The 23,217-nt window shown below is 61.4% G+C and overlaps 2 protein-coding genes across 2 annotated transcripts; both read right to left on the bottom strand.

Annotated features, from left to right (window-relative positions):
• Positions 1 to 101: 101 nt before the first annotated feature.
• On the bottom strand, positions 102 to 7,491 carry GRIN3B (glutamate ionotropic receptor NMDA type subunit 3B). Its single transcript, XM_075037442.1, has 10 exons — positions 7,030 to 7,491; positions 4,956 to 5,554; positions 3,431 to 4,481; positions 2,877 to 3,022; positions 2,558 to 2,673; positions 2,185 to 2,336; positions 1,922 to 2,086; positions 1,684 to 1,751; positions 1,242 to 1,565; positions 102 to 684 (listed from the first exon to the last, which is right to left on the bottom strand). The coding sequence occupies exons 1-10, from the start codon at positions 7,489 to 7,491 to the stop codon at positions 633 to 635; spliced, it is 3,135 nt and encodes a 1,044-aa protein (XP_074893543.1). The 3' UTR covers positions 102 to 632.
• A 2,439-nt stretch (positions 7,492 to 9,930) lies between these two features.
• On the bottom strand, positions 9,931 to 22,506 carry WDR18 (WD repeat domain 18). Its single transcript, XM_075037441.1, has 10 exons — positions 22,273 to 22,506; positions 20,695 to 20,805; positions 18,955 to 19,088; positions 18,249 to 18,390; positions 16,402 to 16,545; positions 16,115 to 16,179; positions 15,877 to 16,001; positions 12,215 to 12,381; positions 10,790 to 10,858; positions 9,931 to 10,500 (listed from the first exon to the last, which is right to left on the bottom strand). The coding sequence occupies exons 1-10, from the start codon at positions 22,480 to 22,482 to the stop codon at positions 10,369 to 10,371; spliced, it is 1,299 nt and encodes a 432-aa protein (XP_074893542.1). The 5' UTR covers positions 22,483 to 22,506; the 3' UTR covers positions 9,931 to 10,368.
• Positions 22,507 to 23,217: the final 711 nt, after the last annotated feature.

Below are 23,217 nucleotides of genomic sequence, written 5' to 3'. Positions count from 1 at the left end.
CCAAATGATTTGATGAATGAAGAGTAGAGTTCATTCTATTTAATTAATGTACAAAATGTGTTTGTATATAATAATAAATATTATATCTAACAGCTCCTGGGGTGTCCTGCTAGCAGTTGTGCTGGGTTCCTGCTGCAAGTCGAGGTGTGAGGGTTCTGTGGCGTGGGTGCGGGCGCAGCAAGCCGAACACTCCATATTTCAGAGGCTGCTGCTGCCCTTGGGGAGGGCCCCCCTTGCCCCGTTACGGCTCAGAGGGGTGGTGGCAGAGCAGGGGGGGCTGAGCACAAGTCCCAGTCACGGCTGTGCTCACTGGTGTTTGGCAGCCTCTTTGTGCGAGTGGAAAGGCTGCGGGGAGGGAAGATCTTTTGCTGTGCTCTCGCCTTAGTCCTTTTACGGCTGCCTGTAGTCACCCACAGTTGGACTGTGAGTTAATTTCTCCCGTTGGCCAGTGCCATCCATCTCTCACCATCTGCCCGAGGAAGACTCCATTTCTGGTTTGAGGTGGCTCTGGAGATCAGCCTGGCTTTGCCGCCCTGGAGCTGGCTCTCACGGAGGGGAGGTTGGGGTCTCGGCCTGTCCTGCTGCCACATCAGTGCCCTGTGGGATGCGGGCTACTCACCTTCCTCCTCCTCCTAATCGCTGCTGTCCTGCGGTGGGGCTGAGCTGGGCCAGGCCGGTGAGTGCCTGTGGAAGAGGAAAGGGAAGGGTTACCCTCGCCCCAAGCCTTGCTGCATTTAGGATGCAGCTGGAAGAGAAAAAGCAGACTTTATTTTTCTACATCATCCTTATTTACATGGTTTGAAAACACAGCGTTGCTGAAGTGTCTTCCAGCAGAAGTGCTGCACTGTGTCCTGGCTCTGCAGGGGCCTCTCATCTCATCTCAACCCAGTGCCTTCCCCAAAACTAACCCCCCCTCACAGAAGGCTGCTGGCTGCTGTTCAAACCCCTGTCGCTAGGCCAGCAGGAGGGAGGTGAGGAAGAGACGAATGGCCCAGAGCTGGGGGACGGAGGCAGCCCCAGGACATTCCCCCCCCCCCCCCAATCCTGTCACCCCAAGGGCTTTTTTCCTTCCATCCCTCATCTCTTTGCTCCTGCTCCGACCAAGGGAGTGGGTGGTGGTCTGCCCTGCCCGGCTCACTGCAGAGCAGCCTGACCTGGGGTGTTTCTTGGGGGGGACTGCCTGCCTCCTCCCTGCCCATGGAGTGGGCTGAGCACTGCCCCGGCCCCCCACCCCACGTCACCTCTCCTCCCGGGGCTCCTCTGTGGCCGGCGGAGCGGGCAATGCCCGGCTGCTCTTCACCGTGCCCAGCACGGCCACCAGCTCGCTCTTCCTCACCAGGGCTGCGCGCAGCTGGTCCCGCATCTCCTGGATCTTCTCCTCCAGCTCCCGGAGCTCGCTCTCGCTGGCTGCCCTGTCCGGGGGCTGCAGTGCCTGCCCATTCCTGGGGTGCTGCAGGGACCCCTCACCCTTGGAGGGGGCTTTGTCCACCTGGAAGCGCACCCGTCGTGCCTCCTTCCGCAGGGTGCTCCAGTGCTGTCCTGCCGCCGGTGCCTGCCGGTTGCACCTTTTTGGGAAGGGGGAGAAGAATTGAGCTGGGAGCTGGAGGTCCTGCTGTGGCCCCCCCAGGACAGCGGGTGCCCAGGGGGAGCAGGAGCAGAGCGGGGCAGGCGCGCAGCCCGTACCTCTGCTCCAAGCTCAGCTGCTGGCTTTTCCGCTCCTCCGTGCCCATGTTCAGAGCCCGGTGGATTTTCTGTGGGGCACACCCGAAGTGTGAGATGGACGGGCGATGGTCTGGGGGTCAACTGGGGGGTGATGGTCCAGGGCCGGAGGAGGGCAGAGGTTGTTCAAGGGAAGAGGGAGCAGCGGCACAGGGTGGGGGGTCTTTTGGGCGCTGGGTGAGCCCGTTCCCACCAGCCCCACCTGACTCGTGTGCAGCCAGTAGTTGAATTTCTTCTTGCGCTTGATGCGGGGCAGGACGAGGCGGTAGAAGACATGCTCGCCCAGCGAGGTGAGCAGGGAGCCGCTGAGCCCGATGCAGAGCAGCACGAAGAGTCCTGAGAAATGGTAGATGCCCATCTGCAGGGTCTGTGGGGAAAGGGGGTGGTGGTGTTGGCTGGGCTGGGGGGGGGGTGTCAGACCCCCAGAGCCTGCCCCCCCCGAGCCGAGAACCCGGCCGCCCGCACCTCCGTGACAGCAAAGACGCGCTTGCCGCAGGGCACCATCTTGTACCACTTGTCATGCAGGAGGTCGATGAATCCGGCCGACTTGTAGCGGCTGATGAACTCGGAGATGTTGGAGGTCAGCGGCGAGTTCTGGGGGAGGCCGATGCCGTAGCCTGGCCATGGTGGGGGGGTGGGGGGAGAGAGCAGCAGTGCTGGGGTGTGGGGGGGGGTTAAAGCCCCCAGCACCCACCCTGGAGCGGGCACCCTCCCTGCCCTGCATGGCCCCATCCAAGCTGCAGCCAGACACACATGTGTACAAGGCACATGTGCACACACACGCACACACACACACACACAGAGCCTCCCCTCCCTGCTGCAGACCCCCCCCTCAAACCTTCAATAGCGAAGGGCTTGCCCACGGTGAGCAGTTTGCAGTCAGAGTCGATGGAGACCTCGTAGTCCAGCAGCGACTTGTCCATGATGAAGGCGTTGAGCTTGGGGGGCTCCGTCCTGCACCAACACAGGGGGGGCCCTCAGGGAGGGGGCTGCTCCCCCCTTCCCCAGGGTCCCTCCAACCTGACATCCCTCCCTGGGGTTGGGGGGGTTGTGTATGCGCAGGGTGGGGGTGCACAGGCTGCAGGGATGGTGCAAAACCTGCCCTGGGAGGGGTAAAAGGGGGGCAGTAACCCCCCCATGCCCTTCCCACCCCTCACTTGAGCATGGTGACGCCGGCAGGGGTGGTGGGGACGTTGTATCGCCGCATGTACTCGTGCATCTCCGGGAAGCTCTTCTTGATGTATTCCTCGGCGCTGCTCTCCCACACGGTGCCGAAGCGGAAGCCCTGCGAGGGGTGATGCAGCTGGAAGGAGGGACCAGCGTGTCAGTACCCCCAACCCAGGCGGGAGCAGCCCCCGGCTCCCTGGGGACACGGCCCCAAGTCCTGAGCACACGCAGTCCCAGGTGGGGGGGTGTCTGGGCATCCCGTGGAGATCCAGCAGCTCTTGCGGGGTGTCTGGCAAAGAGCCCCCCCAAGGGCAGCCTCAGCATGAACACACATCCCCCCACACACCCCCTCACCTTCCTGGGACCTGAGAAGACCCCCCCACACAGCCTCAGGAGAGGCTGTGCTGCAGGACTGGGGCTGGAGAGACCTTTCATGCTCATCCCAGCAGGGAAGATGCAGCAAGAAGCACAGACACCAGCCCACCCCTTCCCCGGACCTCAGCCCTGTCTCACCCCATCTGAAGCAGCCCAGACAGTCTCCCACCTTTGGGTCGTGGATGCCCGAGAGCTCCTCGAAGGTCTTGTCCCCCACCATGACGGCCGCAAGGTTGGCCGTGTAGCTGGAGAGCACCAGGAGGCAGAAGATGGCCCAGAGGTTCATGAGGAAGCGACCAGTGCAGCACTTGGGTGTCTTGCTGGACACAGTGCGCCCAAAGAGGATGGCATAGCAGAGGTTGAGGGCTGAGGAGTAGGAGAAGATCTTCATGCGGTTGCGGCCGTGGGGGGTCATGCCGTAGGGGCTCTTCCACTCGTACAGGGTGAGGAAGAGTGCCGTCATGTGCAGGGCCACGAAGATGCCCACCCACATGGTCCAGTGCAAGGGCCACATGAAGGCCCCGATAGGCGACGCCGTGTCCTTGGTCCTCACCAGGATGCCCAGGCTGGTAGAGAAGAAGGGGCTGGTGAAGTCAATGACTTTGCTCCGCGCCGAGTTGATGCTGAAGGAGGTAACGGCCATGTGGGCTGTGCCGCTGAGCAGGTCCCCCACCAGCCCCGTCCAGCGCCCATTCTTCCAGGCCCCATATTTCCCGTCACCCACAATGTAGAGCTCAAAGTCGAAGGGCACGTCCTCTGCCAGCTTCTCTAGCAGGTCGATGCAGTACCCGTAGCAGCACTTCTTGTACGCCCGTGGCACCGAGCCGTTGTCGGCGCCAAGCTCCTCGAAGAGGGAGTCCAACACCACCGAGTCATTGGTGCCGGGGTCCAGGCAGAGCTGCCCGGCTGGGCAGCTCCCGTCCTCGTCCGCCTCCCTGGTGAAGACGAAGGGGTGCTCCACCAGCGTCACCACCCGCAGCCTCACACGAGCCCCCCCGGCCCCCTCGCCGGGGCTCTTGCGCTGGCGGTGGCTCTGCCACGCGCCCTCCTCCAGGTCCAGTTTGCCGTGCTGCCAGGTGCCCACCGTCACCCAGGTGGGCTCCCCCCGTGAGTCCCGCCGCAGGCTCCAGACGCGGTACTGCTGCTCCAAGCGCACCAGCGTCGCGTTCTCCACGCGCACGGGCCCCGTCCGGCCATGGAAGGACGTGTTGGCCAGGAACCTGGTGGGGAGGAGGGTGTCAGCTCCGGTATCACCGGCTCCAGGGCCACAGCCAGGAAGAGCGAGAGACTGAGGGATGGGGCTTGTGGCCTGGAGCAGGACATGACCGACTCGGGCACAGACAAGGGCAGGGAGGAGCAGCAGGATCAGCCCCGCTGCCCTGCAGCTCGCTGTGTTGGCAGGGCCAAGCGTTATTAATATTTATAGAGCAACCGCGCTTGGGCAGATCTGAAATGACACGTCCCCCCCGTGCAGCTGGCACAAATCGCGTCCCAGGGAGGACATCAGGGACCGGGGGGGGAGCTGAGCCCCACGGCAGCGGCTGCACACACCAGGGACCACACCAGGCTCTGAGCCCCGGGTTCTCCCCGCTCTACCGTCACCCCATCCTGGGGCTGGGGCACAGACCCACCCCGGCACCCCAATACGATGGAGCTGGGGCGAGGGAAAGGGGCACCCACGGCACCTCCCTTACCGGGAAAGGAAGAGCCCTGAGGACTCGCTGCCCACCCGGCGTCTGTCGTTGCAGTTCACCATCGTCTGCAGGAGAGCCAGGTCGGGGCGGACATGGGCGGCACTGGTGATGGCCCGGGACACCAGCTCCACTGCATCTTGGATGAAGAGCTCCAGCGGTGGCTGGTTGACCTCCCCGTAGGCCAGCAGCCCCAGGGGCAGCCCCTCAGTCTGCAGCTCACCAGCGCTGAGCGGAGAGCCCAGCATCCAGTGAAACTCCTGCGGCAGCAAGCCCAGTTCTTCAGCTGCCTGGAAGATGAGCTGAGCGCGTCGCAGGTCGCAGCCGAGCACCAGCACGGGGCTGGAGAGGGCCCTGAAGCGCTCCTCATGCTGCCGGAGGTAGCGGGTGGCCCCAGGCTCGTCCAGGTAGCCGAGGTCCAGGACAGTGCGGAGGAAGAGTTGGGAACGGCGGGCCCAGAGGCCGAGGAAGCTGGAGACATCCCAGGGGTGGCAAAGCATGAGGTTGGTCTCCTTCCAGTCGTTGGCCTGCAGGACGCTCACCAGCACATCCACCAGCGTCTCCAGCGAGCTCTGTCGGTCCATGTGGAAGTGGAAGGGGCTCTGCCAACACATAGTGGTTGTGGCTGTCCCCCCGCCCTGCTCCTGCCCATGGGAATAGCCCAGAGGCAGCACCAGACAGATGCAGTCCATCCCGCCCTGGAGCCACCCGGCGCTCCCTGCCTGCTCCCTGCCCGTTCCCAGCTCCATCGTGGCTGAAGGAGATGGTTCCCCCCACCCAGCGCTGGCCACGCACCCACCCATGAGCCAGAGGGATGCCCAGGGACCAGAGGGGAGAGCCCAGGGAGGAGACCCCCATGGGACACCCGGCTGGATGGGCACGAGGGTTCATCGCCACCCAAGCAGCGGCTTCTGCATCCCCCTGCCCACACGCACAAGGGTCTCACGCTCCCAGCCAGGCATTGCCCCAGCTCCCCGCCACCGGTGCACTCCAAGGACACACCGCTTGCCAGGCAGCAGACAAGCACGCATGGAGGGGAGCGCAGCCTGCGGGTGTTCGCTGCCTGCCTGGACATCGCTGGGGGACAGGGGTGACCACGGTCCTGACGCGTGCCAGGAGAGGAGTCACCTCTGCCCAGACGCAGCCCGGGTTCAGGGTGGAGGGGCCCAAACGCGATACGGCCCTGTGTGGAGGTGGTCTGTCCCCAGAAGGGACTGGCTGAGGGAAGGGAGAGGGACAAATTCAGCCCAAGGACACAGGGCTGGGACAGGTCTCAGCTTGGCAAAGATTGGGCTGCAAAAAGTGGCACCAGCACGTATGGATGTTGCTGCTGGGACAGCAGGGCTGAACCAGGCGGCAGAGGGGACTGTGGGGATCCAGCATCAGCACCAGGCACATCCCTGGAGCCCTTCTGGGGCCAGCCCAGGGTCAGGACTGGGGCTGGAGGGGGCGCGGGGCTGGCAGAGGAGCCGGGGAAGTCGCCTTTGGAGCGGGAGCTGGGATAGAGCCAGGCAGGGGGCCAGGAGAGAGATGAGATGGGGGCTGGGATGGAGCTGGAATGGAGCCAGGATAGAGCTGGGATGGGGCTGGGATGGAGCCAGGATAGAGCTGGTATGGAGGCTGGGATAGAGCTACGATGGGGGCTAGGAGAGAGCTAGGATGCGGTCAGGATGGGGCCCGGGACGAGGCTGGGATAGACCCAGGTTGGGGGTCAGGATAGAGCCGGGATGGAGATGGGAATGGGGGTGGGATGGGGCCGAGGTGGGAGCCGGGATGGAGCCAGGACAGAGCCGGGATGCAGCGAGGACGAGGGGCTGGAATAGAGCCGGGATGGGGATCGGGATAGGAGTCGGGACGGAGGCGGAGAGGGTCCCCGGAACAGAGCCGGGAGGAGGGTCGGGACGGGAGCAGGGATGGAGCCGGGACGGCAGCAAGGACGGAGAAGGGCCGGGGCCGGGCGGGCAAGCAGGGAAGGGGAGCAGGGACGGAGCGCTGCCGCCCGGCGGCCCCGGTCCCCGCAGCCGCATCCGAGCGTCCCGGCGGCGGGGGGGGGGGAGCGGGGGTGTGCGGGTCCTACCTGCGCTCGGAAGGGCAGCGGCCCGCGGCTGTCCAGGAGGCTGACGAAGGGGATCTGGAGGGCGGCGGCGAGGAAGTCGAGCTGGAGCAGCTCCCGCCGGGAGCGGGGCAGAGCCAGGACGGCGGCCACGCCGCGCACCACCAGCGCCCCGCAGAGCCACCGCGCCAGCGACCCCGGGTCCCGCGCCGCCGGGGCCCCCGCCACCACCTCCAGGCTGAGGTTGTAGGGCAGCCTCGCCCCCCCGGGGCCGGGACCCGGACCGGGACCGGGGCCGGTACCGGCGGCTCTCAGCAGCGCGGCGCGGAGCCGGGCGCGGCCGGGGGCGGGGGGCGGCAGCAGCGCCCCGAGGCGCACGGCGGGGCCGGTGCGGGCCAGGACGCGGCAGGGCTGCGGGTGCCCCCCCGCGCCCCCCAGCCCCGCCGCCGCCGCCAGCAGCAGCCAGAACGCCCGCAGCCCCGCCATCCCCGGCCCCGCCGCCGGCCCCGCCGCTCTGAGCCCCGCCGGGGCGGGCCGGGGGCGGGCGGGGGGGGGGGGGGAGAAAAGGGAGGAGGGGGGCGGCTCCCGGCGGGCGGGGCGCGGACCCCGCCCGGCTCCGCGGTCCGCCCGTGCGGGCGGAGAACCGGCGGGGGCCCCGCGGGCAGCGCCCGTCCACGGAACCGAGCGGGAGGGTCCGGGGCGGCCCCCGCCCGGCCCCGGTGCGCGGTGGGCCCCGCCGGGAACGGCCCCCGCAGCGGCAGGGCCGCCCGCAGCCCACCCGCACCCCACACCCCCCTCCCCGCCCGCCCGGTGCTGCCGTGCGAGACGCTGCGACCGCGGGGTGCCCCGGCACAGGAACCCCCCGCGCTTCCCCGGGGGGTCCCGGCTGCCGTTGGACCACCGGGACCTTCCTCCTCCTCCTCCTCCTCCGGCCGGGCGCTCACGGACGGCAGTGCCAGCGCTCCCCGCCACCGCCCGGGCTGGGATAAAGCCCCTCAGGGCGGCTGCAGAGCCGGGCTCGGAGCCATAAACACCCCCCCCCGCCCCCGGTAAAGGCCACCACCAGACCCCTCCATCCCTCCGCAATCAGAGACGCAGCCCCGAATAATTCGAGGGGTCCTGGGGCTGCAGGGCGCGTCCCGCTGCGTGGGGAAGGGGCGAACGGCCGACACGCAGCAGCTTTGCAGCCTTCCTCTGTGGGGAGGGAAAGCAGGGTCGCCCTCCTCATCCACACCAAGGAAACGGGGGCCCAGCCCAGCCCAGGGGCTCCTCACTCCCAGGACCACAAACATCAGCTGCCAGGGAGACAGAGAGCCTCTACTAAATTAATAAGAAAAAGCAAGCAAGCCATGGAGCCAAATACCAGCTGGCAAAAAATAATCGATCACCAGACAAATTTAATGAGTCACAGCTAATGAATTCCCCTTGCGGAGATGGGCCCTGAGGGGGTAGGCTGTCAGAGCAAATCCTGCCAGGGCACGGGCAGCGCTGGTGGCCCCTTGTCCAGGGGCACTGGTCCCCCCCGAAGCAGGGTCCCAACCACGGGGCTCCCCAGCAGCTCCTTTCCCCAGGGATAAAAGTGGAGCAGCACCCACTGCCGCAGGCAGGAGCCGGGGAGGGGGGGGTCCAACAGGCTCTTGGCATGAAATAGACCACGCAAGCCCCAGCCTCTCCCTGGGTGCAGCGCAGGAGGGGGCTCACAGGGAAGCCCCATCCTCCCTCCAGCTCTGCCCAAGCACAGCACCCCAACCCGAATCCCAACTGGGGGAACTGGGAGAGAGCGTGGGACAACTGGGAGGGAAGGCTCCAGTCTGGGCTTGGCAGGGCACAGGCTGCTGCCCTCCTGGGGGGGGCCTCGGGGCTCCCTGCAGCAGGGACACGCTCCCACTGCAGCCCCCGCCACCGGCAGCCCCCAGAGCAGCTCCTGCCTGGCTCGGGCTGACGCTCCCTGATGCAGCCGATTAATGTTGATCCAAACTGTCAGGAGGGAGGTGGGGAGCAAAAGACAAGAGAATCGCCACTTATTAAGCTAAAAGCATTATCTGAGCACGCTGGCAGGAGCGTGGTCTGCACCGATGCTTCTGTTATTAAAGTGCACTTTAAATCAACTGTGCTTACTTCTGGTGTATTAAGCAGGCCGGTCTGGTGGGTGCACATGGGGATGGCCATGGTCCCCAAGATCCAGGGCACCCCCCTCCATCCCCATGGGCCAGGAGGCAAAACCTCGTGGGGAGGGGGAGGGACCCACGGGGCAAAGACGACCGAGCAGCAGCACGGCTTCCCTCGGACAAGGAATCGCCTCCCTGCTGACAGCGCTGCTGGGGAAGCGGTGGTGGGTTATCGAGATCTGTGGCCAGCAGCAGGGCGTTAAAGAAAAACCTCAGGCATCTTTCACTATAAAAAACAAATCTTTTATGTAAAAAATAAACCTAAACAAAACCCACAACCCCCGCTGCCATGCTCGTGACAATACAAAAGGCCGATTCCCCAGAACACCGTGAAAACAAAGTAGCTGGATCCAAATATATATAAATTGTCAACTTACGAGACTGGAAATAGCACCTTGCTGGCCCCCCCGCCTCTCCCCGAAGGAGTCAGCCCTGCACCCCGAAACCACCACCCGCACTCTGAGCTCAGGGACACCCCCCACAGCCCCCTGCCCGCCAGACCAGGAGGATGGATGGGGCAGTGCGGGAGTCCCATCTTCAGGCTTGGTACCCCAGGGACCCCCCCCATCTGTCCCCCACAGCACCTACGCTGCCCCTGGGCACCCCCCAGGAGCAGGAGCTGCTCAGGCCCCGCTGTCACGAGAGCAGAACAAGCCCACAGCAGGATCCCGGCTGTGAGGGGTCCGGCAATAGCGAGCAGCATTTCCCAGGGCGGGATGAGCAGAAGGGGTCTCCAAAATCCAATCTCAAACCGGTATTAAGAGAAAAAACACTTTTCTGTCTGCACTGCAGGGTCAAGTAACGAAAAGAAACAAAAGAGGGCCAGGGGAAGAGAAGGGGAAAGAGCAGGAGCTGCGTCCTGAACCCCCCTCTCGGAGCCGGCGACGCTCCTCCCGCAGCCGGCCGCTCCGAGTCTGCCCCTGCCGGCACCGAGCAGCAAATCGGGGTGAAAACGGTCCCTGTGTTGTCCCGCACGCAGCAGCCCTGCAGCCCCCGCGCTTGTCTCAGTCCCGTGTCATCGGACGCCAGACCGAGCAGGCAAATGCTCCGGCGTGCGCCGCGTGACAGGTGCTGGCGAGGACGCGAGCCAGGCGTGCTTGCACGTCTGCGTGTGCAGGTGCCCGAGGGCGGGCTGGTTCTTCCCCAGGAGCTGGGCAGGGAGAGGCAGAGGGGTGTGAGGGCAGGGGGTGCCTCTTCATTTGGCTGGTTTGGTGATGATGCGAGCAGAGAAGTCAAAGAGGTTCTTGTTGATTTTCCGGAGGGTGCTCACCTCCTCTTCCAGCTCGCTCACCTGGATCGTCAGATGCTCCTGGTCTCCTACCAGGTTCTGTGACAGAAAAATGCAACAGAAAAGCATCAGGCACCCGAGTCTCACTTCTGGCGAGTGGAGGCTGGTGCTCCCCTCAACAGCAGCAAATCCCCAACCCTTTTGTCCTCTCCCTCCTCCATCTCCTACTCAAACCGCAGCCCCTCCTGCCTCCACCATCAGCAAATTCCAGGGCTCATTCCTCCCCAACTTGCACAGGGCCCTAAGAACCGGTTCAGCTGAACAGAGAACCCTCCCAAGGGCTCCATACCAGAAGGACACGATTCCCTCGTCTCGGAGTAGCTCTCACCTTTTCCCTTGTCGAGTACATCTGGGAGTACATCTTCTCAGCCTTCTCCAGGTAGCTCTCCCCAGACTCCTGCAGGGACCAGACAGGAGTGATCGATACAGAAGACCTGGGCCCTCTCCCAACGCCCCTGGGCAGGGTTCCCCACTGGAGAAGGCGAAGAAACCCTCCCCGGCCCCACAAGACAAAGCAGAAACTGAGCAGAGACTCCAGTGGGGTACGGCCAACTCTGCGGCATCAGCAGAGCCTGGCTGGAGCTGCGGCCCCTTTCCAAAATGGAAGGCCTGTGCACAGGTCTGGGCAGGGATGGGGGTCCCAGAACAGTCCCCTCAAGAGAGTGCCTTGTGCAGGGGTCTGCCAAGCTCCTCTCCCAGCAGGGACAGAGTGCTTTGCCCGGGCAGGGGGAAGCACTGGGCTCGCCGCACCGCAGGCTGCTCTCCCCAGCACCGTGCTGCGAGCGGAGGAGCCTGACTGACTGCGGGACTGACATCTGCAGAGCAGCACCTGAGCTGGCCCTGCATCGCCGGCGTGCCGTCCCCTCTGCCGAGCAGCGGGCAAACAGCACCTCTTGGACCAGCTGCCACCTCCCCGACATGGAGCTCATCCATCAGCCGTGGCAGGACTGTCACTCGCCTGGGGACAGATGCTGACAGAGGAGAGGAGCTCTGGGACTGCCAGCAGAGAGACCAGGGGACGAACCGGCACGGCACACGGCGAGCCTGTGATCGTTGATGGTGCAGGATACCCCCCCTGCCTGGGGACAGCCGCGCCGGGACTGAGGGACAGCAGTGGTGGGACGGCAGAGCCAGTCCATGCCGTGGCACAAGGCTGGGAGGACAAATGACTGCACCAGCCAGGACAGTGAGGGCAGTGCGAGGGAGGAGGAACAGGTTTCACCAGGCTGGAGAAGGGCGTTGGTGGAGGGGGAACAGCCTCTGGCAGAAAGAGGCAAAGACGCTGCGTGGGGGGCTCCTGACTGGGCAGGGCAGAGCTGCAGAGCTCCAACGATCTCCAGACCCCCCCACCCGCCATGGCTGACACTGGGGTGATTTCAAAGGGACACCACCCTGCACCCCAGCCAGGACCCTCCTCCATTTGGAGACCTCGGTCCAGGGGTTCCTCTTCCCCAGACACAGCTGAGAGCAAGGGAAGAGCCTGCCTGCTCCCTGCCTGGCCTGCCTGCAAGGCTCCCACCGCAAGCCAGTTAATTGGGCAATCCCACTGCTTTAAAAAAACGACACTTGGGGAAATTTAGCAGCAAGGGGGAAGATCTGAACAGGCCATGGAGATGCTGCCCATCAGCAGTGGATCAGCGTGGACTGGCCACCAATGCTGCTCTGGCTGGAGGAGCAATTTTGCATCCTCCAGCACAAACCCCCCGACCCGACCTCCGTCTCCCCCTCCCCAGCAGCGTGCTCATCCCCGTACCTGCTGGTGGAGCCCGAGGCGCAGCGTCACTCCCTCGCTCCCCTGTTCGTCGTTGCTTTCGGTGCCATGGAGGTGTTTGCTGAATTTGGGGAGAGGCACGCTGGGTTTCCCGTCCGGGTTGAACATGTTGGCTGGGGCCAGCACTATGAAGGCGTTTGTAACCGGACCTGGGATGGGACAAGAGGAGGGGACGGGTCGGACTTTCCCCTCTGGTGGGTTTGCCTCTTGCCTGGTGCCGCTGGCAGCCCCAAGAACAGACAGTACGACCTGCAGTGCAGGCAGCTGCCAGGACTCCTGCCTTCCTCCCCGGCACCTGGGAAGAGGCAGAGCCCCTCTCCCCATCCTTGGCAGTGGGGAATGGGGACGCGGCTCTGCACACCGGGCCCGGCAGGCAGCACGGGGAGGAGCGGGGCGGCCTGGCCATCCTCCGCAGAGCCAGCCATCCATCAGCAGCTGCCGCTCTCGCAGCTGTCTCCTGCAATGATCTATCACACACTCTCGTTTGGCAGAGCTAATGAACGCTTTAATTACTGCATTTACCCACACAGGCTGCTGCTTTCTGTCAGCAGCCCCCTTTGCTCCCCCTTCTGAACTCATGCTCGCTGGCAAACTCCCACCGCTGCCCCCCACACCCCAAACCTTTCCCCATCAGACACAGCGACCCCCCAGCCCCCCAAAGCCCCCCGCACTGCCTGCAGCACACCTCCAGCAGTCAGCGGGCTTGTATGCAAGCAGAGCAGCTCGGTCACTGCTAATAAATCCCCAACCATACATCTTCCCCTGGCCGAACTTGACAGCACGAAGGGAAAGGTTAAAGGGATCCAGATGCACCTGAGCGGAGGCAGGCTGCCGCAGTGCCCGCCCAGAGTCCCCACCAAAGGCAGTGGGGAAAGGTGCAGGATAAGGGAGAGAGCCCCGGGGAGGGATCAGAGCCGCCTGAGGCTTTCGGTCTCTGCAGAAGAGACGGACAAAAGCACCTCTGATGAGGATGAGGGCTCCCCTCGCCATCATCTCCCCCTCCAGCTTGACCAGAGCCTGCTCCAAAGCCTGACCCTCCCAGGATCCAAGGCTGGATCCCACTGGCAAACAAAAGACTCTGCCGAATACTCGGCCCATAAGCTGCTCTGCCAGCAGTCCCAGGCTGGCCCCGAAGCTGCTCTTTGCCAACACTTTGCTGTAACAAACCATTTGTTTTACTCTTCCTCCTTAAAGACATTTGCTGCTGCTTATGAAAGTATCCATTAGTGAGATTATTGCTGTTGGTTCACTGGCAATTTGAAAGGAAGGGACAAGAAAGGCGGAGAGAAGAAAATCTCATGCACTAGCGCACAGATCGCCAAATCTGGTCACCGTCCAGGCGCAGACTCCCCCAGCTGCTCTCAGGCCCCAGTGCCGATGCAAGTCCCATCCAAGCCCACCTTGTCATGACAGCTTGGGCACCAGGCAGTGGGTGACACCCTGCCAGTGTGGGCAGAGGGACTGGACTCAACTGGGGGAGAATAAATAATCTGCCTTCCAACACCGGCAGCTGCTGGCAGGACGGATCAGCTGGAGCATCCCCAGGGTGGCCTTGCGCAGATGAGCCCTCGGGCATGCTCTGTGCCACACAGTGTTTGCAGAGAGAAAGATGGAGCTTGTGTGACAGGATGGGAACTGAGGCCCGGAGGGATTTGGGGGCAATGTTGGCAAGAGAATCAGGGAGCGTTGGCTCACAGGCTCATCCCAGAGGTGTCCTGCTTCCCCTTGGAGCAGTGCCAGCCATGCTGGTTGACCAGGAGCAGCCCTGCCTTGCCCAGCCCAGTCACAGCTCATTACCCAAGAGCAGCAGCCCAATTTCTCAAAGTCCATCTGCCTGCCCATACTCTGCCCCCACTGCCCGCCCCTGTCAAGGACAAGCAAACCTTGCTGGAAAAGCCCCCTGCATCTGTCCTGCCTGCACAGCCAGGCTCCTCTTGAGCCCTGAGCCATGCTCCAACCCCTCCAATCTATTTGCAGCATCATCATGTGGGGAGGGCAGTGGTTTCTGCCTTGCCCCCAGCTACTCACTCTGCCCTATGAGCAGAGGGACCTCACTCTCCCAAGCACACCAGGCCGGAGGTTACTGTCATGTCAGCTGTGGCAGAAAAGCCCGTGTCATCTCTGCCTTGGAAAGGGAAAGGCTCAGGGAACGCGCTGGAGGGGTGAGCAGGGCAGCAGCAGGGAACAGACCTTGCTGGGAGGCTCATGTCACTGCTCGGAGAGGCAGCGGGAAAGGCCAAGGGGAGATGGGGACATGCTGGAAAGCAGCACTGCAGGGAACTCGTTGCCTCACTAAGACAGGGTGGCAGGGCTGCCCAAGAGAGGCAGTGCTGGGACAGAAGAGCCACAGAGCTCCCTATGCAGGGAGGCTGCGGGGAGCCTGCGCTCTGTGTGGGGACCCTCCACCTACAGCACAGGTCTCTGGTGGTGGGCTCCCCTGGATGGCAGCTCCTGATTCACAATACAGCTCCCACCTCGCTTCTGGGCTCAGATGAAGCACACAGCAGCAGCAGGGTGGTACTGGTGCCAGGACTGCCAGGGAAGCCAAATACCTGCCCACAAGAAACAGCAAGCCAGCAGAGGCTGCAGAAAGCACCCGCACCTCATGGCCCCAGCACCCAGCAGCATGGTCAGCCTGGTCCTACCCCACATGGGAAGAGCTTGTGTCCATCTGCACTCCCCTACAGCCTCAAGGAGGGTTTTAATGCCTGGCTCACAGTGAAAACTTGCCCCCCCTCCTCTGATGACTCACACAGCTCCAATTTTGTCTGCTTTCACACTTCTAATGCTAGTGGAGCAAGGCTGGATGGGCGCTGCAGTAGGTCCCCATTAGAAACGGTCCTTGGCAGCAAAAGGAAAGAAGGAAAAGGTCTGCAGGCAGCCTGGCTTTCAGCAACTGCCCCGAGGCAGCAGCTTGCCCACCTTTGTCCAGAGGCAGCATCACAGAGGAACAGGGTCTCAGTTTCACCACTGTCACCTTCTGGGAGGGTTTAGGTAGTGCCTGGAGTGTAGCGCTGCCAGCCCCACCAGCAAGAGTGGTGTTAAGAGTCTGGAGACCACCACAATCATATAAGAAATCCACTGTTAGCAACAGCTCAAATGCAACAGGAGGGCTAAATCGTCCACTGCTCTGAGGCACCTAATTGCCAATCTGAGCCTGTAAAGATTTGTTTGCATGGTTTATCAGAGCCATTAGACTGAAATCCCAGACGACTGCTTATATCGGATTCACTTCAGGCCTAATGAGCTCACAGGTGCTCGTTGCTGGGGTCACAGAGACAGCCTCTTCTCCAGACACATCCTCCCCCTCTCACAGCCTCCCCAGGCGTCAGGGTGTGTGTGGGGCAACTGCTCCCTTTGGAAAACAAGGAAGAAGATCCTGGATGTCCTCAGTGACAAGGTGAAATCTATGACTCACTCCCTGACAGTGCACAGGGGGGTTGTTAACAGACATCGGCAAGGTCAAAACATTACTCCAGACAGCTGAGGCATCCCTCTAATGCCTCTACCCTTCCTGGAGGTGTGAAGCAAGTAGCAGAGAAATGCCTGAAGTGCCCAGGGTGGCGTCAGAGCAGCAGAAGTGAGACAGCAGCGGCCTTTGGCAGTTGAGGAGGAAAGGATCCCAGAGATAAGGGCATGCCTACCTTTGTGATTCATCGTCTTCAGGCACTGCTTGCTTTGGATGTCCCACAGCCGGACAGTTTCGTCGTGTGAGCCGGAAAGCAGCAGGCTACCATCCGTGGAGACTGACAGACATGTCACCTGGTTCCTGGAATGAGGAAGAAGATGTTTAAACTCAGGATGACCCAAGGAGTGCCAGAAAGTGGTGAGGTGGGCAGACAGGGCCAATGAAGTGTTTGCCAGGTATGTCTGGTCCCTTACCTGTGCCCTTTGAAGACCTTCCCGTTCTCCCGCTCTGTCTGGAAGGTCCGGTCTCTCTGGACCGGCTGCAGAAATGAAGGAAGGAAGGGAGAGAGTGGTTTAAATTCAGGAAGACTGAAGCCAGCAGGTTCATCACTGTGTCTGGAGGGGGCAGAGGAGATACAGGGGAACCCAGGCCCTCCCATGCCCTGGCAGGTCACACCAGTCACATACGCAGGGAGGTGACAGTGGCTCAGGGTGCTACATCAAGGGCAACATCGAGCAGATCTGCAGCCCCACACACTCACCCAAGCACAGAGGTCAACCTGGAAGATGGATCCATCCATGCCGCCGCAGAACATGTGATACTCGGAGAGGTCAAGAGTCACAGCCATGATCCCCACATCGAAGAGGACAGAAAGCAGGAGCTCCCCAGATGAGATTTCCCAGAGCTGGAGTGAGAGGGTACAGGAGTGTATTGGGTTTGCATGGCAAGGTTGGGGGCGGGGGGGTGTGCTACAGGGGTGGCTTCTGTGAGAAGCTGCTAGAAGCTTCCCCTATGTCCAACAGAGACAATGCCAGCAGGCTCCAAGATGGACCCGCTGCTGGTCAAGGCTGAGCCCATCAGCGACAGTGGTATCGCCTCTGAGATAACATATTTAAGAAGGGAAAAAATGTTGCTGCAGCACAGAAACTGCAGCCAGAGAGAGGAGTGAGAATACGTGAGAGAAACAACCCTGCAGACACCAAGGTCAGTGAAGAAGGAGGGGGAGGAGGTGCTTGAGGCACTGGAGCAGAGATTCCCCTGCAGCCCATGAGGAAGACCATGGTGAGGCAGGCTATCCCCCTGCAGCCCATGGAGGTCCACAGAGGAGCAGATATCCACCTGTAGCCCAGGGAGGACCCCATGCCAAAGCAGGTGGATGCCCAAAGGAGGCTGTGACCCTGAGGGAAGCCTGCACTGGAGCAGGCTCCTGGCAGGACCCATGGAGAGAGGAGCCCACGCTGGAGCAGGTTTTCCGGCAGGACTTGTGACTCCATGGGGGACCCATGCTGGGGCAGTGTGCTCCTGAAGGACTGCACCCCGTGGAATGGACCCACGATGGAGCAGTTTGTGGAGAACTGTCTCCCATGGGAGGGACCCCATGCCGGAGCAGGGGAAGAGTGCGGAATCCTGCCCCTGAGGAGGAAGGAGTGGCAGAGACATTTGATGAACTAACCCCAACCCCTATTCCCCGTCCCCCTGCGCCGCTGGTGGGGAGGAGGTGTAGAAAACCAGGAGTGAATCTGTGCCCAGGAAGAAGGGAGGGGTGGGGGAAGGTGCTTTAAGATTCGGTTTTATTTCTCATTACCCTACTCTGGTCGATTGATAATAAACTAAGTTAAATTTCCCCAAGTCAAGTCTGTTTTGCCCGTGATGCTAATTAGTGAGTGATCTCTCCCTGTCCTTATCTCAACTCATGAGTCCTTCCTTATATTTTCTCTCCCCTGTCCAGCTGAGGGGGGGAGTGATAGAGCAGCTCTGGTGGGCACCTGGCGTCCAACCAGGGTCAACCCACCACAAGGAGAATTAGGGGCCTAAATTGGAAGGATTGGAAGAACACACTGCTGCTTATCAGCACCTGCCCAGCAGCAAGCTGGGCTCCTTGCTACGGTTGGGGAAACCGAGTCCAAGGCATAACCACGGCAGAACCCAGGATCAGCCTCTTTGTGACCATGAGACAAGTTTCCCAGGCAGCTCCAAAACAGCCCTCAACCCCCTCCAGTGCCTGTCCTGCCCCCAGGGCAGACCCCTCCACGCAGGGCAGGAGGAGCAGGCTGCAGCTTCCAGCCTGCTCTGCTCCCTGTCCTTTGAGACTAAAGGACATCAGCAAGGGGAATCAGAGGAGCTGACCCCAACATTCCCCAGGAGAAGAGGGACTGCAAACCGTGCAGAGGTCCAGCCTGAGGGCAGGTGCAGAGAAACTGCTGGTGTTTGGAGAGGCAAAGCCCATTAGGTCTGGCAGCTCTGACTCATCACAGAGACAGCCAAGAAATTCAGCTACTGCAACCCTCATGGACAGCTTTGCTGCAGCCCAGCAGAAACTCTGCTTTAACGCTGTGGGGCCAGCGCACCTCTGGGACTCTCGTTTAGCAGGACAGACCCAAGCCTTACCTTCGCTGTCTGGTCAAGGGAGGCTGTGGCAGCTCGGGCCAAGGGCCCTCCAAAGCCACAGCACAAGTCCGTGATAGGGAGGCTGTGTCGGGACCACACATGGCGAGGGTCAGGGATCTGGGAGGGCTCTGCCTGCAGCACGCTGTAGGGGAGAACAGAGAGACGAGTTGGCACAGCAGGTCAGCCAGAGCAATGCTGAGGATGCCAGAGCAAAGCAGCTCTGAGGACAGCTGGCCAAGGCTCTTCTTCCTCCAGGATGGTTCTCCTGGCTGCAAAGACCAAGCAGGACACAGAAGCCATCAACAGCCACAGCATCTGTGATATCGAGGACAAGGGCTGCTACTGAGCTCCCCATCCCACAGGGGACAGAGAACTCCACTGCCATTAGCAGGGAAAGGGCACAATCCACTCCGTGTCAAGCAGGGAAAAGAAGTCAGAGCCATATGCCACAGCTTGGGAAACCCAGAGGAGACACTAGGAAAAACCTCTCCGGCAGCGAGGGTGACAGCAGCGGAACAGCCGCCTAAGGAGGGCACAGACTCGTCATCACCAGCAGGCTTTACAAACAGCTTAGACACACGAGCTTAGTTAGAGTTGATTCCGCCTCTGGGAAGTGGTGGCTGATCTCTTATTCTAATATTCCTCACCCAGATGCTCCCTGTTCCCCATACAAATGGGTCAAGACCTCCCCACGGGCCACCATTACCTGTAAAGGTTCCACACCAGGGCCAGACAGTCCTTTGCCCCGGAGAGAAAGTGGCTGCTGTCGTCAGTAAAGCAAAGGCATGTGAGGTCCTGGTAGTGTCGATTCAGGATGGCTAGGAGGTTCCCGTTGGAGACCTAGAGCAAGGCAAAGGGCAGGAGAATATTAAGAAAGAAGCACTGAGATGCCCTGGAATAAGATAGCACTCTGCCCTCAGTGGTTGTGGGTGCAGCAGCACCTGCAGCTCCATCACCAGGTGGGTGTTGCTGTGTATTTACAAAAAGGTAAATACAGCAGAAGACAGTTTGAAGAGGTTGTGCCCATGTTAACTCTGGAACCTAGTGAAGCCAGTGCCGTTTCTCTGGTCAAGACACAAACGTGAAGTAAAGATTTCCTGTTTACTGTTAATATGAGTTTGATGGCTTCTTCCAACCTCCCACAACACCTAATGGAATGGCTGCGGGTGCCACAAAAGCCACAGAAGGCTGCATGCCACCCCAGGGGTTGCTGTACTTCAGCACAGCTGCATGGTCTCGGGCCAGCAGAGGCTTTAGGGTGGACAAGGAGTTCCCTAAACCCGGAGCTTTTCTTGTTAAAAGGCAACACTGCAGATGGGGAGGGAACTAAGGAGGCAGCAAGGGAGTCCTGCATAAAAGAACAGAATCAACTCCCTCTCATTGCCTGAATTACACCTAAAAATAAAACCAAACTGCAGTTCAATGGAGAACAAGCGGTTTCACAGAGAAGGCACAAAACTAGGTCTCTTGGGCCCATTTCCAGCTCTATGATGGTTTCCACGCAGCCTCTCTAACATGTCTGTTCCCTCTGCCAGAAGGAGAGTGCTGTCACCCACTCCAGGCAGATGCTCGGAAGCATTTGCAAGGCAAGGCTAGCTGGGGACAGACAGAAAGGGCCACATTCTGCAGACGAAGCAGAGCAGGGACCAGCTCAGAGCATCACGAGTGAGTAACTCCCACTCACTGCAGTCTCAGCCCAGCATTCCTTGTGAGGGCTTTTTTTCCAAAGTTGCCACAGTCACATTTTTAAAAGAAAAATCTGATGAATTAAGATAGAGCCGCCCACATAACAAGGCTCAGAAACATCCCCCAGGATGGAGAGCTTTCCAGTTTAGACATCTCAGTGTTTAATCCTGGGGTTCACAACAAGCTTGTTCTTTTATTTGCTTGGTGGAGTGCTTAGAATGCAGTGTAATCCCCATGTAAATACACCACTAATTAAAAACAGAAGAATGATGACCAGAGCACAGCAGTGTCTGCAGACACCCAGATCACAAGTCACACGCAAATACTAGGCTAAAACATGGAAGAAGTGCTAAAGGAAAACTAGGTCCTGTGTTTCTGCTTCGAGGGAGCAATGCCTGACCCCTAAGGCATCTGTAGCAGCTTGGAAAGAGAAGGAAAGAACAGACCTAAGCCTCACTCAGCACCTCCCACCACAATTTCTTCACCCCTGCTTTGATGAGCTGCCCCACAGTCTCCAGGCCCGTGGAAGCCGCCGAGCAGCCGGCCCCAGCCCCTCAGGGCAACGGGGAGCTCAGACCGCACCAGGACAGCTGTAACATACATGACCCAGCACAGCCTTCGCCCCACTGTGGAGCCCAGATACTGTGGAGCCCAGATAATGTGGATTTACTGACACCTGATGGGATGGGGCCACTTGCTAACTGTACAGGACGCGAATCTCTACATCCCCATTCCCCGTGCCAGCTTGCAGCCCCCTTACCTCCCACAGGTAGATGCTCTCAGCAACCCCAGCCAAGATGTAGAGCCCGTTGGGAGAAGCCGTCAGGCAGGTCACTGGCCCAGGGCATATGATCTTCTGCTGGAGCTGGTCCTGGGGGCAGAAAGAACAGAGTGGCTGTTGACTACGGGCTGGAGCATGGGAGGGAGAGAGAAACAAGACACTGGTTCAGTTGAGATCAGCCTGTGGCAGAAGAGGCAGCTCAGGCAGTGTCCGATGTACTGTGGCTGCCTGTGTTTGAGCCATGCCCTCAACCCACAACAACACTGCTGTGCTTTGGAGATTCAATGCCAAAGAGGAAGATGATGGAGGAGCACAGTCCATCTGTGCAAATCGCATCGCATTGCTCTGCATTTTGCTGGTTTTGTTGCAGTTGCTTCATGTTTAGCCCCACAGGGAAAAGCTAAATTCCCCTCCACCCTCTTCCAAGCTCCAGCAACACGCAGGAGGAGGGGTACTGAAACGCAAGGGATCTGGATGCAGTTATGCTCCAAAACTGGTGAACCCTGGAGATTCAGCAGAGAACAGGCTCAGAAGATTACAGCAAAATAACATTGATAAAAAATAAAGATGATGCGAGCTCACAGCCTGGGAGAGCAAGCAGTGGGTCTGAGAGCAGCTCCTCGCAGCTCAGGGGAACTGGAAAAAACAGACCCTGAGCTGTGGCAGCGAAGGGGCTGCATGTGCTGAAACTGACGGGCTGCTGCTGCTGCTTTCTGCAGAGGGGAACAACAGGGAACGGAGAGATTACGGCTGTATTTGCCACCGTCCTGCCCTAGTTTAAGTACAAGTGGGATGCAGCTAGCAGGACGAGGATGGGCTACGGCCACCTAGGGACAGGTGATGTTTGTCCAGCTGCCTTTAGGCTGGAAGGAATAGAGAACAGACTGAGGTGGTGGGAGGCTTCAGGCAAAGGGGGCCCAGCCCTCGGGGTGCCCGCATCCCCCCGGGCTCCCCCTCAATGGGGATGGTGGGGTTCCTGGGCAGCCCTGAGAGCTGTGAGGCTCCTTTCCAGCCTTGGGAAGGGGAGGTGCGAGGGGCATGGCTGTGGAGACACCAGTCCGGAGAGGAGCCCAACAGCAGATTCCTCCTGCAGAAAACATCTTTCCTGGTGGTTCCCGATCGGCCGAGACCCCCAGGGAGGGAGCCGGGCCTTATGGGATCCATCACCACGTGTGGGAGGCCAAGGCAGGGAGGGGGCTGCTGGCAAGAGACGGGGGGGCTCAGGGGCGTCCCTGGGGGGTCTCTGCGGCTACAGGGATGTCGGGCATCTGCCTGTAGTGACGGGGGTCGTTATGAAGGCGGGGGGGGGGGGGGAAAGCTGGCCGTCTGAACACAGAGAGACCGGGGGTCTCTACGGAGAGAGGGGCCATGGTGGGGGGGGGTCCAACCATAGAGACTGGGGGTCTCTACAGAGAGAGGGGCCCTCGCTACAGAGACGGGAGGTCTCCAGGGAGGGGGGGCCCCTGGCGCATCCCCACAGGGACGGGGGATCCCTCCGCGGGGCCCGGGAGCGCCCCTCGAGCCGGGGCCTCCCGGTCCCGCCCGCCGCGCCGGTACCTTCCTCTGGAGCTCCCAGACGTTGATGTAGCTCTTGCCGAGCTGGGCCCCCAGCAGGTGCTCGCCGCCCAGCAGCGCCAGCCCGCGGGGCCCGCTGTTGCCGCCGCGGTAGCCGGGCAGGGCAGAGCCCGAGTGCAGCTCCCAGACGGAGCAGTTGCAGAGCGGCCCGGCGGCGTCCGACACCAGCGCCACCTCCATGGGCGCCGCCATCTTCGCGGTCCGCCAGGGCCAGAGAGAGGGCGGCCGCCGCCTAGAGCGCCGCCCTCCCTCCTCCCGACGGCGTGGCGGCGGACCAATCAAGAGCGGCGGCCGCGCGGGGCGGGGGGGTGCTGCGGCGCCGGCACGCGGCAGGAAGCTCAGCAGGGTCCGCCCCGGCCCGCCCTGGGATGGGGGACCGCGGCACCGGGACCGCGGGCGCCCCGCGGCGTTGTGGGCGCCCCGTGGGCACCCCACAGCTCTGTGAGCGCCCTACGGGCACCCCATAACCCCCTGAGCACCCCGAGAGCGTCCTGTAGGCGCCCCGTGTCTTCGTAGGTACTGCACGGCCCTAAGGGCACCCCGTGGGGAGCCCATGGACACCCCACAGCCCCGTGGGCACCCTGGGGGGACCCCACAGGGACTTCGCGGCACCTTATAGTCCTATAGGCACTCTGGAGGGACCCCACAGACACCCCGCAGCCCTAAAATCTCCCTGTGGAGATCCCATAGGGACCCCATGGCACCCTGTAGTCCTACAGGCACTCTGTAGGGACCCCACAGACACCCCACAGCCCTAAAAGCTCCCTGTGGAGATCCCACAGGGACCCCATGGCACCCTGTAGTCCTACAGGCACTCTGTAGGGACCCCACGGACACCCCACAGCCCTAAAAGCACCCCACAGGGACCCCATGGCACCCTGTAGTCCTATAGGCACTCTGTAGGGACACCATAACCCTATGGGCACC

Source organism: Buteo buteo, chromosome 10, assembly GCF_964188355.1.
Source record: "Buteo buteo chromosome 10, bButBut1.hap1.1, whole genome shotgun sequence".
NCBI classification, from domain to species: Eukaryota; Metazoa; Chordata; class Aves; order Accipitriformes; family Accipitridae; genus Buteo; species Buteo buteo.
Note: the sequence above shows the minus strand (reverse complement) of the source record. Positions and strands in the feature narration are given on the sequence as shown.